At 33.4% G+C, this 12,389-nt stretch overlaps 1 protein-coding gene across 1 annotated transcript in view; it reads right to left on the bottom strand.

The window, feature by feature from the left end:
* AChE-2 (acetylcholinesterase 2) overlaps positions 1–12,389 on the bottom strand; it is a gene marked incomplete in the record, with an annotated part of 134,894 nt that overhangs the window by 11,078 nt on the left and 111,427 nt on the right. The window contains 2 exon segments of the mRNA NM_001040230.1: positions 3,196–3,353; positions 7,687–7,850. Of these exon segments, the coding sequence (NP_001035320.1) occupies positions 3,196–3,353; positions 7,687–7,850 (322 nt within the window).

Genomic DNA, 12,389 nt, shown 5'->3' with positions numbered 1-12,389 from the left:
CAAGTATTTCTTTTTCTATATTATTTTGAAAGAGAGGGAAAAATACATTTTGTGAAAAATTTTTATGAAAATACGGGTAGAGAAACAGGTGTATTGAAATTAAAAGTAGAATACATTATATGAGGAGATATAATTATTATAGAGGTTGAAACGAAAGGTGAACGAATAAAAAGAAAATGTGTAGTAAATTTGTAAATTGTTTAATCTTGTTGACGATAAAAGTTTTTTAATCCACAAGTTGCCTGGTCGATTCGTGGCCACTTGGTGTTTCCGAACGAAAGGCGAAAAATAGTCGAAGCTCTTGGTTCCGACTGTTACGCGATCCGCCATTAAATAAGGAAGATCGATCACGAGAGTTCGTCACGCAATCCCACCTCCCTTCCAGTTTCTTTTAAATACATTGTTTCTCACCTTTGAATTTCTTCATCTTCTTTTATACAAACTTGTATAAAATTGCTAGAAACTATATATGTATATCTTTTAGACAATTAATTTATCGATAATTTTTAGGTTATGTTGCCAAATAAACTCGATCGGTAATTATTTTAAATGATTATACACGTTGAAAATTTACAATTTGTCACGAATAATCAAAATATATGGCCACAACAATATAATTCAATGCAGAGAATATATAATATATTCAGTGGAATTTTTGAAAGGAGGGATTTTATTTGAACCATTGCGGATTTAAAGATATTGTAAAAGAGGTTAGGATCATTTGAACATTTCCTATTCATTACAAATAAATATCCTCTAATCTCGTTTTCCATCCAATAACAAACGTACAAAGATTTCAATTCTGGTTTAACAGAACAGTATCAATTTTTGATCCATCAAAGATATTAAATTTTCGACCGATGATCAAAAAACCTATTAAGCGTGCACACAACGTTTCGAGAGATTGCGTTCCACTCGTGTACACGAGCCCTTTAACCACCACCGTCTGCTGGCGATTGTTATTAAAAGAAACGAGGTGGGTGGCAATTTGCATCCCCTCGGTGAGGGATGGCGGCTAAGTGTCCCATTAATTAAGCTGCCGCCTGAAGATTGGTGGGCACGTTGAACGCTGTAATACCAACGTTATTTCGGAGTTTAACGGCGAAAGTTAAACAAGCATTAACCGTTATAGCCTGGTGTTTCTAGGAATTGGCCTTACAACCGACCAGGGAAACCGATACTTTGGGGGTGAGAATTTTAGTTAAGACAATGATTGTTCGAGATATAATAATAATTCTCTCCATAATTTTTTAATAGAATCCTTTGAGAATAAAATTTAAAACAATATCTAAAATTCTCCAGAGTTGCTTTCGATTCACAAAACAATTACTGTCGAATTTATTTAATTTTATATTAACTCGAGCATAATCTATTTAGAAATAAAATTTTTGCCGATTATTCTTTAAAATATTTTACAATTGTAACTTCGAATAACTGGAAATAACAAAAGTTAATATAGAAGAATCGATATTTTATTCTTGAATATTCTTAAAAAAAAGAAATATTCTAATCTCCCCCTTGATCGAACAATTTTCGTGAGTTTCGACCAATTACGGATGGTTAACGAAGGATCGAGGCGCGATAAGAAATTATCGCCGAGTATCGTGATAAAGGAGGAAGAAGAAAAATAATCCCTTGTCCGGTAATATCGTGTAATAGATTTTTTTTTATAGCGAGGAACATTAACCATAAATTTTCATATATTTAATCTCTTAGATTATCTTAATCCCTTTGATAAATAGAAAAAAAAAAGTAAGAAGTTAGAGATCGAAACTAAACGATCTTTGGAAAAAAAAAAAGAAAAAAGAATCCAGAAGAGAATTAATTTATATCAATCCAACGAACAATTAATTCAACAATTCTTTTCTACGAGTCTCATCATTCTATCTATAGAAGAATTCATCTCCCTCTTTTTTTTTTGGATCTTGGCAAAACGTTCGTTAAGAAACGAAGGACGTGGGGTTTGGAAGCAATTTCGTTTGGTGGAACGATAACCAGGAAGGGGAGTGGCGACATCGAATTCGATTCGACCAAATACCAGCTTTAATCCGGAACAATCTCGAGCAAACAAACGCTGGGAATTATGCGGGAAGGGGGTGAGGAGAGGGGAGGGTGGATGAATCGTCACGCGACGACAACAACCTGGATAATTGTTCGAAACGTGGAAACAACATCGAAAATCTCGCGACCCAGCTTTGAATTATTTATCGCCTCGCATTATCGTAGATAGATGGGTTGGATAATTTCTAGACATAGTAATAATTGGCTGTGGTAACTGCTGTTAATGCCGTGGGCAAACGAGGCATCGTGCTCGATGGTGGAAATAAAAAAAATAAAATAACTCGCCAGTGGTGATCGAAGACAACGACGAGGAGTTTTAGATAACGTGCACCCACTTGCGTGATGTGAATGATATTTTTCACGGAAAATAAGATATATATGTATTATACAAGAGGTAACAAAAAAGGCTCGTGTAACGATGGATTAAAGGAAGGTGTTGGTGGCGTGGTGGATAGAGCAGTCGACTCGCGTCTTGGAGGTCACGGGTTCGATTCCTCGAACGGGGGAAGTAATTTTTCTAATGGTTTTTTCCGCCATTTTTCTTTCCTTGCTCTTGTACAAATGTTACAACAATCTTTATCCAAGATAAAAAAATGAGGATAACAACACACAGTGAATTGAAAAAATAAATACTCTTCCCATCATTATTATTATTCGGAAGTCGAAATATTAATAATAATATTTATCATGTATAGTTTTTTGAGAATTATATGTTGTTTATTGTTGTATAAATGATGTAATTATTTAAAAAACTGGTTCTTATAAGATCTTTAAAGAAAAGAAGAGATCTTTAATGAAAAATTTCTGACGAACACGCGATTCCATTTAAGTCCTTTTGTAAAAGGAAAGAAGATTATAGGAAAAAATTCCAAGGAACTTTTTCAGTAATATAAGAGAGAAGGAAGAAAAAGGATACGATGATTTTCTTAAAAGAACTAGCGTATGGTTCTTTAAGAAAGAAGAACAAATTTGAAGAAAAAAAACAAACAGGAGGGATAAATAATAGGTATTAATAAAAGCAATTGACATCAAAATTTCTAAAGGGAAAGAGAAAAAAAATTTAGAAATACAAAAATTACTTACTTAAAATATCATTAAAAAATATTTCAAAAAATTCAAAAACTTGGTACGAACCTGGTATTCCTTTCAACTTTGGTAGAAATTCGTTCCAGAAAGCACAATACGTGGTACGTGGCCCTTTACCAAGTCCAGTCTTCTCCGCATCGAAGATGAAGTATTTTGGTTCGTCTCTCGAATACGATGGCCATTCAGAGTCTTCTTTCGTTGGTTTTCTGAAAAAAAAGAAATTAATGTAAAATATTCGTTCAACGTCCAAACACATATTTATTAACAATTAATAATTCTTAAAAAAATATATATTGTGTTCGAAACGATATAAGTTTATAACGATCGTACGGGGACAACACAACATCGTATGGAAAACGACAAATTTATATACATTTTTTTTCACGTCGTATCACTAATTATCAACGTCAGAAAAGAATTGTTTCGCAGATAATTAACTCAAGTGACACACAACATCGAGGCGAGCATATTTAATCCGATCTCGTTTAAAATTAACAAACAACCGATGCCACCAATGTTAATAAATTGGACAGTTTCAGGAATGTTTATTAATTATTGAAAGTTTTGGATGGTTTATTAATTATTGAAAGAGCACGCCTTCTCGCCACGATCCGCGTATCAATCAAACATTTACACGGGCCATCTTCCCCGTTAATCAATTAGCCGTCGACATATCCATCTCCTTCTCGTTCATCAAGCGTTGTTCATCGAAACTAATTACGAGGCAAAGCATACTCATCGAAACAAAATGATACAACGGAATAATATATATCGAGTACGTGTAAAATACCAGGGATAACGCAAAGAAAACAACAATCAAAAACAAAATAAAAAATATATATATAAAAGAAAGAAAAAGAGAGACAGAGAGAAAAAAAATAATCAACGTGTTACAAAGATTCCTAGATAAATTGATAATCGTTTGGAATGAAAAAAAAAGGAAAGAGAGAGAGAGAGAGAGAGAAAAATAAAGAAAGCCGGAGGCTTGATGGATGATGTCCGCTCGACACGTGACATATCGGCCTCTTTGTGTCCAAGCGTCGATAAATAATTCTTCAGTTTCCAGTTAACCCAGATTGAAAAGCCGAGCCACGGAACGCGTCGTAGCCTCGCGATCTTTAATATTTAATCGCAGTCGTCAAACACAACGATGAACCCAGAACGGAATTAATTCGAGGGCCGAGTTCGGCCGGCTACGTCACAGGCCTCCTCCTCCTCTGCTGGCCAACCTTCTGCAATTATTAATCGGCTATATCGGATATAGAGATCGGGGATCTATTCTCGCGACGAAAGGTCGTCGTAACGTGGTCGATTTTTTTGGTGAAACATTTGAGATTGTTTTTTTTTTTTTAAAAGGATTCGCGAAAGAAAGATAGATTTTTGGATGGGAGGAGGCGTGGAGGAATTTTATTTCGCCTCGTTTCGATTCTTGGAAATTTTAGAATCGTGAAATTTTTCGGTGCTTTTTATTTTTTTATTTTAGGATTTAGATGTTGTGGTTGGAACGGGACCGGACATGAATACGAAATGCAATTTTGCATGGAATCGTGGTTTTAAATGCGAGCAGAGTGACGTTTTGGAAATATTTCTAGATACGAGTTTATTTTTATAAAGGAAGTTATCGAGTCGATCGATCGAAAGTTAGACTATATTCCATTTTCTGACAAATGAAATGAATTGTGACATTGGCTAGAATAAATTGCTGTTTAAAAATCAGGAAAATTAAAAAATTACGATACTCTACAATTCTTAATAAACAGAATGACATTTATTGTTGCAGAAAAGTAATTTGTGTCCATAAAAAATCAAAACTTACAATTCAGTGTATCAAAAGTTACTCCACACTTTCTAATAATCAAAATGACTTTTGACATCTAGTATTACAGAAAAGTAATTTAAAGGTACAAGTTATTATACACTCTTTAAACCAAAATGACTTTTGATATCTACTATTAAAAAAATTAATTTGTATTCAAAAAGTCCAACAAATCAGAAAAATTCACAATACTCCATACACTTTCTAATAAACCAAAATGATTTTTACAAATATCTACTATTACAGAAAAATAATTTGTACTCAAAATTTAAAATTACTATACACTCTCTAAACCAAAATGACTTTTGACATCTAATTAAAAAAATTAATTTGTATTCAAAAAGTCCAACAGAATCAGAAAAATTCAAAAGTTACAATACTCCATACTTTCTAATAATCCAAATTGACATCTACAAAATCAAAAGTTACAATTTAGTAATATCAAAAGTTACAAGTTATTTCACTACTTTCTAATGAACCAAAATGACTTTTACATATCTACTATTAAAAAAATTAATTTGTATTCAAAAAGTCCAGCAAATCAGAAAAGTTCCACACTTTCTAATAATCCAAACTGACATCTACTATTACAGAAAAGTAATTTATATCCAAAGTTACAATTTAGTAATATCAAAAAGTTACTTCACTACTTTCTAATGACATCTTTTGATATCTACTATTAAAAAAACTAATTTATATATCCAAAAAGTCCAACAAATCAAAAAAATTCACAATACTTTCTAATAAACTTTTCTAAAATGACTTTTACAGATATCTATTATAGAAAGTTAATTTGCAAAAAGTCCAACAAATCAGAAAAATTCAAACTTTACAGTGCTTGCTGATAACCTGAAAATAAGCTGAACAAAATGAAACATTAGCTACGATATCTATAATCGTGTCCAAAGGATTAATCCAAAAAAAAAAAAAAATAAATCCAAAAAAAGGAAAAAACAAAAGGTTTTGCTCGATACGATCTGGCGAGGAACGCGTTAAATCGCGATAAATTTGCCTTGCCCCGCCCCGATTCGAGCGGACATTGATTTACGACCGGTTAATCCCACGCGGAATGAAATATCGCCCGATTCTTATCCCGTTAAGTAAACCATCCTCGCGAAATGGCCACGTTTAATTTATTTATAGGGACCACGTACCTAGCCGCGTGATACACCTTATACGCGGCCATCACACTTTGATCACACTTTATAGGCTTTACGCGTCCAATACGTCTTCCAGATCTATCGCGTGCAATCCTACGCAAGCTGGACGATAATAATGCAGCTTCGTAAAATCCGTGTGCCGGGTCAACAGGAACGGGGCCGTGTTCGCAAACAAGACGAGGCGATCGATATAATTTCATTTCGTTAAGAGCGGAATTGACTCTCGCCGATCGTTTATATAAGTCAGTAAGTGTCTCTCCCAATGCTGAACGAGAATTTTGAATATTCTTTTCTTTTCTCTTTTTGGAGAAATTTATAAACGATATTATATACTTGTGTCTATTCTATTCTATATCTTTTTGAATTTATTGCTCGAATTATTAAAAATATTTTTCTCCATTATCCTTTTCTAAAAATTGGGTAGATTATTGTGTTCCATAAAGGATATTGAAATTTTTGAATATATATATTAGTTTGTGGATGTTGTTTCTAAAAGCTTTTTCTTTGAAAGTTCATTGAGATACAAGATTTTGGTAGTTTTTGGAAAATTTTATCGATCATTATAGAAGAAGAAGAAAGAGAAATATTTATAGGCTTATAACATTATTTGAAATCCTCTCCTTTCTGAATTTGTACGAGCATTTCGAGAAAATTTCGATGATGGAAGTGTTCGTTTATTTTTTTAGACATTTCCAACGTTCCCGGAAAATTTCTATGATGGAGGGCTCCTGTGTGGTTTACGGTGGTCTAGAAAACAGGTCGAAGGAGGACAGTCTAATAAATTTCTATGAATTTTTCACCCTTCTCCCTCCACCCTGGCACACAACCTTATTTTTCAAACTTGGAATTCTACATAGATCAAGAGTTAGATTACGAATGTAACGAACGATGCCAGATAACAACTAACTAACCTTACCAGACACGACGAGTTTGATTCAAATCTTCGACGATAAATTTATTTAATCCCCTTCATCCCCTTTAATTATTATTTCAAAAAACCTTTCCATCCGTGATTTTTTCTTCCAATTATAAATTGAAACATCTTCTTTTCCAAAATTTTCAAATTATTTTCGAATCCTAACCATATAACCATTTCGTTCCGAGAGATCGAATTTTGTTTTCTTAAACAATATTTCGATTTGTGAGAAAGTAATCCCACTCGTTCGATATTTCACGAGTAATAATCGTCCATACTATCTGATAATAGTTTCTTTTGGGCAAGAAGTTTGATTCGAATCTTCGACGATAAATTTATTTAACCCCCTTCATCCCCTTTAATTATTATTTCAAAAAACCTTTCCATCTGTGATTTTTTCTTCCAATTATAAATTGAAACATCTTCTTTTCCAAAATTTTCAAATTATTTTCGAATCGTAACTATATAACCATTTCGTTCTGAGATTCGTACAATTTTGTTTTCTTACAATATTTCAAACAATATTTCGATTCGTGAGAAAGCAATTCCACTCGTTCGATATTATTTCACGAGTAATAATCGTCCATATATAATAGTTTCTTTCTCTCTGGGCAAGAGAGAAAGAAAGGAAGAAAGAGTCAACTTACCCCAAATAGGCGAATTCGGAGAAGTAGAGTATCATCCTCAATGACAGGTCTCGTTCCTTGTCGCTGTACTTGAGAGACTTGTTCAGGGGATGGCCGAACACGTACTCAACCTCGTCACCGTGCAATACGCCCATCCACTCGCCCCATAGATTGGTGCTCGTCCTCTGCAACATGGCGCAACACACCTCGATCATCATATGCCTGCGCACGTTACAATATCCATCTCGTATAATTTATGTTTTCCTTTACAATTTATTCAACTGGACGAGTTGAAACGAAACTTCCATCTAATCGTGAATTGAAAATTTTCAAATTCGTATTTCATTATTCTACATAAATCTCTTTATTCTAACCATTTATTTTCCATTTAGTTAATAATTTATCTGCTCGTTTAAATCATCCTTTCGTTTCGTTTCGTTAAATTTAATTTCTCGTGCGCGACAAAGCTTTTGCAAGCAAGAATTTCTTTGCACGAGGTATTTACACACCCTCGTCGGCCAAGCACTGTAAAATAGCGCGCACTTCTAGCCTGTCGTCATGTATCAAACCCTCGCCCCACAGATCGACCCCTCGTCTCTCCGCGTGACGCGATATCGCGTTCCTATTAACCGACCATCCCGCAGTTTGTCAGTTTTCATTTCACACCGCCGCCACTTGCCGGCTGGAAATGGTATCTCGTTGGGAAATTGATTCCTATCGAGGGGGAAAAATTTTGGAAAATTCGATTTCTTTTTTTTTTTTGGAAATTTGGGTTCTTTAAAGAAGGAGGATCTTAAGTTTGGATGGATTATGTTTTTTTTTGAAACGAAATATCAACGATGAGGAGAGAGTATCGAATCATCATTTTAATTATGATTCAAGTGCTATTATAGTCTGAAGATCTGGGAATAAGTTTTTTAAAATGAAAATCGTGACGATTAGGATAGAATTTGTATGTTTAAATATATTATTCTTCGAATAAATTGATAAAAGGGGTATATTTATGGGCAAAAATATTATTTTGTTATGATTTCATTTGATCTGAAGGTAGACCTAACTCGACCTAACCTAAAAAATGATACAGAAATACGATCAGATTTTATTAAATCGATTCTCGAAACGTGTCGTAACTGATATTATATTTACCTCAACTTGCAGAATTGATCTAACCTAAAAACACGACGGGATTGAAGATTTTATGCATTCCATTGTTAATTCAAATTGCTAAAAAAAAAAAAAAAAAAAAAATAAAATCTGCTGAAACGTTTATCGATTAATTTAAATTTGATCAAAACCTAACCTAATCTACGTAACAACTGGGTCAATAACCCACATCCGTCTTATTCTGCGGGTAACGAAAACAGGTTACCTGCCAGTCTATATAATAACGTAACCAGGTTGTCAACTATCGTTACTGTCAGTTTATTGAATATCCATTTGACTGCAATGAATTAATTAAAAAGAAGGCGACCGAGGAAGATTAACAGCAGCGGTATTAACCGACGAACAAGGGGAGCGGCGCGTTTGCTCGAGATGCCCAGGTGTCTACTGGAAACTGGAATTATTCTAATATAGCGCTTCCGTGGTGAAATACAGTAGCTTTGGAGGATCAACGAAGCGTCAACGGGTTACGTAGGAACCAAGAAATGTTTCTTGCCTCGAGACGCGTACCGTGTTTAAAGCGTTCCTTACACGATGAGAGTTTCGCCTCTCGGAGCGAGTGATGGGTTTAAGAGCCGGTTGGATCTGTTTCGAATCTCTAATTCAAAGTAATCCCAGTTATATTGAATGGAACAAATATACATCCGGAGACGAGCGATGGGTTTAAGGTCTCTTGAATTGCCTTGTATCTCGTATTCGTCAATTATGATTCAAAATAATTACGATGAAATTTGGACGAAACTACACGATTGAAATAATTTTAGATAATTTTAAATGAGATTTATTAAGAATCTCTATTCGATTCAAATTAATTCCTTTTGAGTCCCTTGTACGATGAAATTTGGACGAAACAAAGTACACGATTTGAAATAATTTCAGATAATTTTAAATGTGAGATTTATTTCGAGTGATTGTTGATGTTTAAGAATCTTTATTCGATTCAAATTAATTCCTTATGGTCTTGAATCCCTTGTACGATGAAATTTAGACGATTTGAAATAATTCCAATTAATTTTAAGTGTGAGACTTATTTCGAGTGATGGGTTTAAGAATCTCTACTCGATTCAAATTAATTCCTTATGGTCTTGAGTCCTTTGTACGATGAAATTTGGACGATTTGAAATAATTCCAAATAATTTTAAGCGTGAAATTTATTTCGAGTGATGGGTTTAAGAATCTCTACTCGATTCAAATTAATTCCTCGTGGTCTTGAGTCTCTTGTACGATGAAATTTGAACGAAACAAAGTACACGATTTAAAATAATTCCAAATAGTCTTAAGGATCACATACGAGACTTCGCATCTTTACTCGTCGTCTATTTGGTTCAAAATAATTTCAAGTAAATTTAAAGCATTCTCTGTATAGACGAGTAATTCAATCGAACCATTTTAACGCAACAATGATTCCGTACAAAAAGATACTCATAAAATTCAAAATATCTACGCATATTAACCACTTTATATTGAACGACTCACATCAAACTAAAATCAAAGACACGAAAAATGCTTTTTCACGAAAGTTCGTCTCACAAATAATAATCCATGCAATAATAAGGAATCCGCATGACATCGCTCGTCACCGATATTATAAAATATCGCTTAAACCCATCACTCGCCTCGAGGCAAATCTCATCGCGCAGAGGGCGCTTTATCGCCTCGGGCCTAGGGGAAAATTGTGGCCCGGCTCGGAATCGTTGGAAATTGAACGCGCTCGTCCCCGTGAATACGCTTTGCCCAGTTGACGTCTACTACAATGCCGTCAACTTCCGCCAAAACCCTCTCCCCCTCCCCCCTTCGAACACCTTGGCCTTTCTCGTTCGGGATTCCATCTTTTCAACTCTTCGTTGCGATCGGTTTTTTTAATTCCTATTTAAAGGAGGAGGGGACAGAGAAGAGATCTGTTCAATTTGAACGGAATCCAGACGGATTTGTTAATTTGGGGGAATTCTTTCGTTCGATTTTATAGTTGTTTCCAAGTATGATGTGGATGGGGATGTTTTAAACGGGAGATTAATTAATTTGATGCTCGAGATCGAGTCACGAAACTTGAAACTGAAATTTCGTGGAAAATGGAATTTGAAAAATTGTCTTTTATTTTTTATTTTTAGAGAAAAATAAGAAAAGTAAGGGAAAGATAATTAATTCCTTTATTACTTTTTTATAAAATAAGAGGATCGATAGTTAACGTAGGATATTTTCTTTTGATGCTTGAGAACGATCCATCGTATAATTTTGAAGAGATTTTCGACGAGATGGAAAATTTAAAAATTCATGAAACATGGTTGTGACAGTATTGAGGAAAAAAGAGTAGGAAAAATGGGATAGAAAGTAAATCGAATTTTTTTTTTTCTCTCTATAATTATTATTCTTTTGAATAATAAACTTATTTTGCTGGTAAATTGTAAATTAAAATGATACAAATAAATAAATTTCTTTATTTACAGTTCTTTATAAAAATTTATTACGAAGATCGGATCTCAGTTTCTTTTCATTATCGATCTTTACTTTGTCGAATGTTTTATATCCTTTTCTTTTAGTTTTCTATTTGATGAACTTATATAAACTTTTTCTTTTCACACACCTAGTATTACGTGCTAATATTTAAAATTTCGACCGTATTTCTGTTTTAAAACACGTGTCTGCGATCTTTTTCTTTTTTTCTTGTTTTTCTTTTTTTTTTTTTTTTTGAATAGCTACGCGATTGTATTTGTTAATCGATAAGGGGATTGAGCAAACACGTGGGCACCATGTTGTTTAAATCACATTGTTTGCGATCACGGATCTATCGTGTTTATCTTCGACCTAGACATTGGTGTTTGTTAATTGTCTGACGACCAATACACTTTCTACAGATATTCGTATCATCTGTGCAAAAAGTTTCTCCACAAAAGTAGAGAATGCATTTTATTTTATTAATAAATATATTAGAAATATATAATATATACATATATATATATATATATATATATATATATATATATATAAAATAAAGTTGAAAGTGATATTTCAACTTCATGCAAACCATTGACTTAAACCCATCACTTAAATCAATACAACATGCTTCGATATCTATAAGCTACGTAAAATTAATTTTCATTTAAAAAAGAAACTTAACTCTCTCATGACGAAGAATATTACAAGGAAAAAAAGTTTCAAAATCATTTTTAAAGAATTTCACATAGAACTTCTCTTGACTTAAACCCATCACTTAAATCAATGCAACATGCTTCGATATCTACAGATTATATAAAATTAGTTTTCATTTAAAAAAGAAACTTAACACTCTCATGACGAAGAATATTCCAAGGAAATAAAATTCCAAAATCATTTTTAAAGAGTTCCACATAGAACTTTTCTTGATTTAAACCCATCACTTAAATCAATGCTTCGACATCTATATATATAAAATTAGTTTTCATTTAAAAAAAACTTAACTCTCTCGTTATCATATACATATGACGAAGAATATCCCAAGAAAAAAAAGTTTCAAAATTTTTAAAGAGTTCCACGTAGAACTTCTCCATTTCTATTGACTTAAACCCATCACTTAAATAAATGCATCG

This window comes from Apis mellifera, linkage group LG8 (assembly GCF_003254395.2).
Source record: "Apis mellifera strain DH4 linkage group LG8, Amel_HAv3.1, whole genome shotgun sequence".
NCBI classification, from domain to species: domain Eukaryota; kingdom Metazoa; phylum Arthropoda; class Insecta; order Hymenoptera; family Apidae; genus Apis; species Apis mellifera.
Note: the sequence above shows the minus strand (reverse complement) of the source record. Positions and strands in the feature narration are given on the sequence as shown.